This window comes from Herpailurus yagouaroundi, unplaced genomic scaffold (assembly GCF_014898765.1).
Source record: "Herpailurus yagouaroundi ecotype Mexico unplaced genomic scaffold, PumYag 454, whole genome shotgun sequence".
Classification (NCBI taxonomy): domain Eukaryota; kingdom Metazoa; phylum Chordata; class Mammalia; order Carnivora; family Felidae; genus Herpailurus; species Herpailurus yagouaroundi.
In genome coordinates, this window is record NW_024412671.1 from 5,994 (window position 1) to 9,480 (window position 3,487).

Below are 3,487 nucleotides of genomic sequence, written 5' to 3' on the forward strand. Positions count from 1 at the left end.
TGATTGGTCTAGCTAAGACTTTATATCAGTTTTATTTATCTTTCAAAAGAATCTGTTCTTGGTTTCACTGGTTTATTTTTCTTTTTGTCTCTCATTTATATCCACTTTGATCTTTATTATTCCTGTTTATATTCATCTTGGGCTTTGTTTTCTTTTCCTAGTCCATTAGATGTAATGTTAGGTTGTTTAAGATTTTCCTTGTTTTATGAAGGAGACCTGTATCGCTATATTGTCCCCTCTTAGAACAGCTTTTGCTGTGTCTCAAAAATTTTGGACCATTGTGTTTTCATTTTTATTTTTCCTCCATGTATTTTTTTTCATTAATCCATTGGTTGTTTAGTAACACATTGTTTAGTATCCACATATTTGTGGTTTTTTTTTTTTCCAGTTGCTGTGTTTGATTTCTATTTTCATATGTTGTGTTTGGAAAAAATGCATGGTATGATTTTAAATTTACTGAAACTTTCTTTGTAGCTTAATGTTTGAAACATTCTGTAGAATATCCCACGTGCACTTGAAAAGAATGTGTATTGTGACGTTTTAGAATGGAATGTTCTGTATATATCTGCTGTTTTGATCTGGCTTAATGTATCGTTCAAATACACTGTGTCCTTGTTGATTATCTGCCTGGATCATCTATCCATTGGTATAAATGGGGTTTTAGGGTCCTCCACTATTATTTTATTACCAACAGTTTCTCTTTTATGGCCATTTATATTTGTTTTATGTATTTAGATGCTCTAATGTTGGGTGCATAGATATTTACAATGGTTATGTCCTCTTGTTGGATTGACCTTTTCATCTTTATATTGTATCCTTCTTTGTCTCTGGTTACAGTCCTTATTTTAAAGTCTATTTTGTCTGGTCTTCTCGGCCCCTTAACCCTCGGACGGCGAGAGCCATGGCCCTGCCGCTGCTGCTTGGCAACAGCTTCAACCGCAATGTGGAAAAGAAGTTCCACAAATCTCAACATTGGGGCTTTTGCAACAATGTGAGAATGCTGGTGAGTGAAGATAAACCTGGAATAGGTGGAGAATTGCTTCCTGGGAAAAAGGTGAAGCCTAACTACAGTGACTTTCCTAAAGGAATGGGAAGCACCGTGCCATCCTGGATCGCTTGTGATAAGCAGGTATTATCTTTTGATGCCTATTTAGAAGATGAATTTCCTGATAAAACTCAAGAAAAGTATAGAATAAGACGCTATAAAATCCTCTTCTACCTCGAAGATGACACAATTCAAGTGAATGAACGAGAGTTGAAAAATAGCGGACTGCCTAAAGGGACTTTTATCCGGCGTCACCGGATTTCTCTCCCACCTCCTGATGAAGATCAGTTTTATACTGTGTATCATTTCAATATCAACATAGACGTTGTCTTTTATGGCCGGACATTCAAGATTTATGATGCTGATACGTTCACAAAAAACTTCTTGAAGAAAATAGGAGTCAAATTAAACCCCCCAGGACGGTGTCCAGAAGATCCTTACATGAAGATACAGAGAGAGAAGCTAGACCGCATGGAGCCCTTACGTCCCTATGAGTCCTATGACACCCGGAAACAGTTCCTTGAGTGTGATAGGAAGGTTTTACGTTTTTTCTGCCTGTGGGACGACTCAGCCTCGATGTTCGGGGACCGTCGAGAACTCATTCTGTATTACTTTCTGTGCGACGATACCATCGAAATCAAAGAAGTGGTGCCACCCTCCTCAGGCCGGGATGCCACATCGTTGTTCCTCCGGAGGAGAAAGCTACCCAAGCTCGGGAAAGTAGACCAGGAGTTTTACAAAGACAGTGACCTGTTCATAGGAGCCACCATCAACGTGTGGGGAAGAAAAGTGCTTCTTTGCGACTGTGATAACTTTACGAAGACCTATTACAAGACTAAATATGGAATTGAGAACTTTACCTCGATTTCGTGCAAGGCTCCTCCTCCTCCTCCAAAGATGGAAAGGAAATTTCCACCTTATAACGGCTTTGGTTCCGAAGAGGATTCTCTCCGCACCTGCATGGGCCTTGTGCCCACGCCTCCTCGGAGGAACTTTAAGAAGTTCATGGAGAAGAACAGCTATGGCAACAAAAGCAATATACTCCGGTTTTTTGCAAAACTAATCACACACAAACGTGTGGAACGGGACAGGAAGTTTGTCATTTCGTACTTTCTCAGCGATGACACGATTTCAGTGTTTGAACCTGTAGAGAGGAATTCAGGGTTTACTGGTGGGATGTTCCTGAAAAGAATGCACGTTAAGAAGCCTGGACAAGAAGTCTTTAAAAGCGAACTATCAGAATACATCCAGGCCAAGGACCTGTATATCGGAGCCAGAGTGAACTTGAATGGCTACCTGTTTCACTTGCTCAACGCTGACGAGTATACCTTACGCTACATGGAGGAGAATTCAGATCAGTTTCCCATGAGCAGCATTGAACTCGTCCTACAAAAGCTGAAAGAAGAACAATCAGAATCCAGAGAGCTCAAGCACTTATTTAGAAATGCTGACCCCAAGCTTACAAAGAGAGTGGATTATAATACATTCAGAGACATAATGATGACTCTAACCACTGGGAGACTCCTAGAACATGAATTTATAACCCTTGCACGTCACTACGGGGTGCCCGAGGACACGTGTCCTGGTATGAACATCCTAATGGCACAGGCCCACGAACAACTCAAGAAAAATACTTTTGAGAATTTTGAAAGACTCATTGCTACTTGTGTCTATGAAGATCGAGAAAAGAAAAAAGTGCTACCCACCAAAGACATCAGAAGGCTGTGCAAATCCTTCAGGTTACCTCTGCCTGATCACCTCCTGGGATCCATACTATCCGGGTTTCAAGACCGTGAAAAACAAATAAATTACGAGTTATTTTTCTCTGCCCTGAACTGGAGAACGAATCCGATGCCCGAATTGCAAGCGGTACCGTTTACTAAAGAGAGATGTGAAGATGTCTGGCTCGGGATGCCATCACCTATTCCTGTGAAATATGTTGACTCTTTTAGACTTTTAAAGGATGTATTTGGGGGCGCCTGGGTGGCGCAGTCGGTTAAGCGTCCGACTTCAGCCAGGTCACGATCTCGCGGTCCGTGAGTTCGAGCCCCGCATCAGGCTCTGGGCTGATGGCTCAGAGCCTGGAGCCTGTTTCCGATTCTGTGTCTCCCTCCCTCTCTCTCTGCTCCTCCCCCGTTCATGCTCTGTCTCTTTCTGTCCCAAAAAAAACGTTGAAAAAAAAAATTTAAGGATGTATTTGGCCTAGTGGAAGAGTAACTGTATGCCAATTTTTGGTCAACTCCCTTTGATCTCCTGCTCTCGTTTTACTAAGTTTATTTCACCAGATACAATTTCATTTAAAAAAAAAAAAAAAAAGCAAGGTTCATACTGAATTGAAATCCATAGATCACAATTGATTTCCTTTTGTTGTTTTCGCATTTCAGAACATCATATGGCACGGCTGATGTGCCAGCATGATTAAAAATGCCATTTAAGGAAACG

At 41.2% G+C, this 3,487-nt stretch overlaps 1 protein-coding gene across 1 annotated transcript; it reads left to right on the plus strand.

The window, feature by feature from the left end:
- The first annotated feature begins 901 nt into the window (after positions 1-901).
- On the plus strand, positions 902-3,005 carry LOC121022880 (EF-hand domain-containing family member C2-like). The gene is made up of 2 exons (XM_040464423.1): positions 902-2,826; positions 2,933-3,005. The coding sequence occupies exons 1-2, from the start codon at positions 902-904 to the stop codon at positions 2,976-2,978; spliced, it is 1,971 nt and encodes a 656-aa protein (XP_040320357.1). The 3' UTR covers positions 2,979-3,005.
- Positions 3,006-3,487: the final 482 nt, after the last annotated feature.

What these genes read in the sequence shown, in the direction of transcription:
- LOC121022880 (XM_040464423.1), top strand. Translation starts at nt 902, where the DNA reads ATGGCCCTGCCGCTGCTGCTTGGCAACAGCTTCAACCGCAATGTGGAA. An exon ending in CTGGGATCCATACTATCCGG is followed by an intron (nt 2,827 to 2,932) that starts GTTTCAAGACCG and finishes TTTACTAAAGAG; the next exon opens with AGATGTGAAGATGTCTGGCT.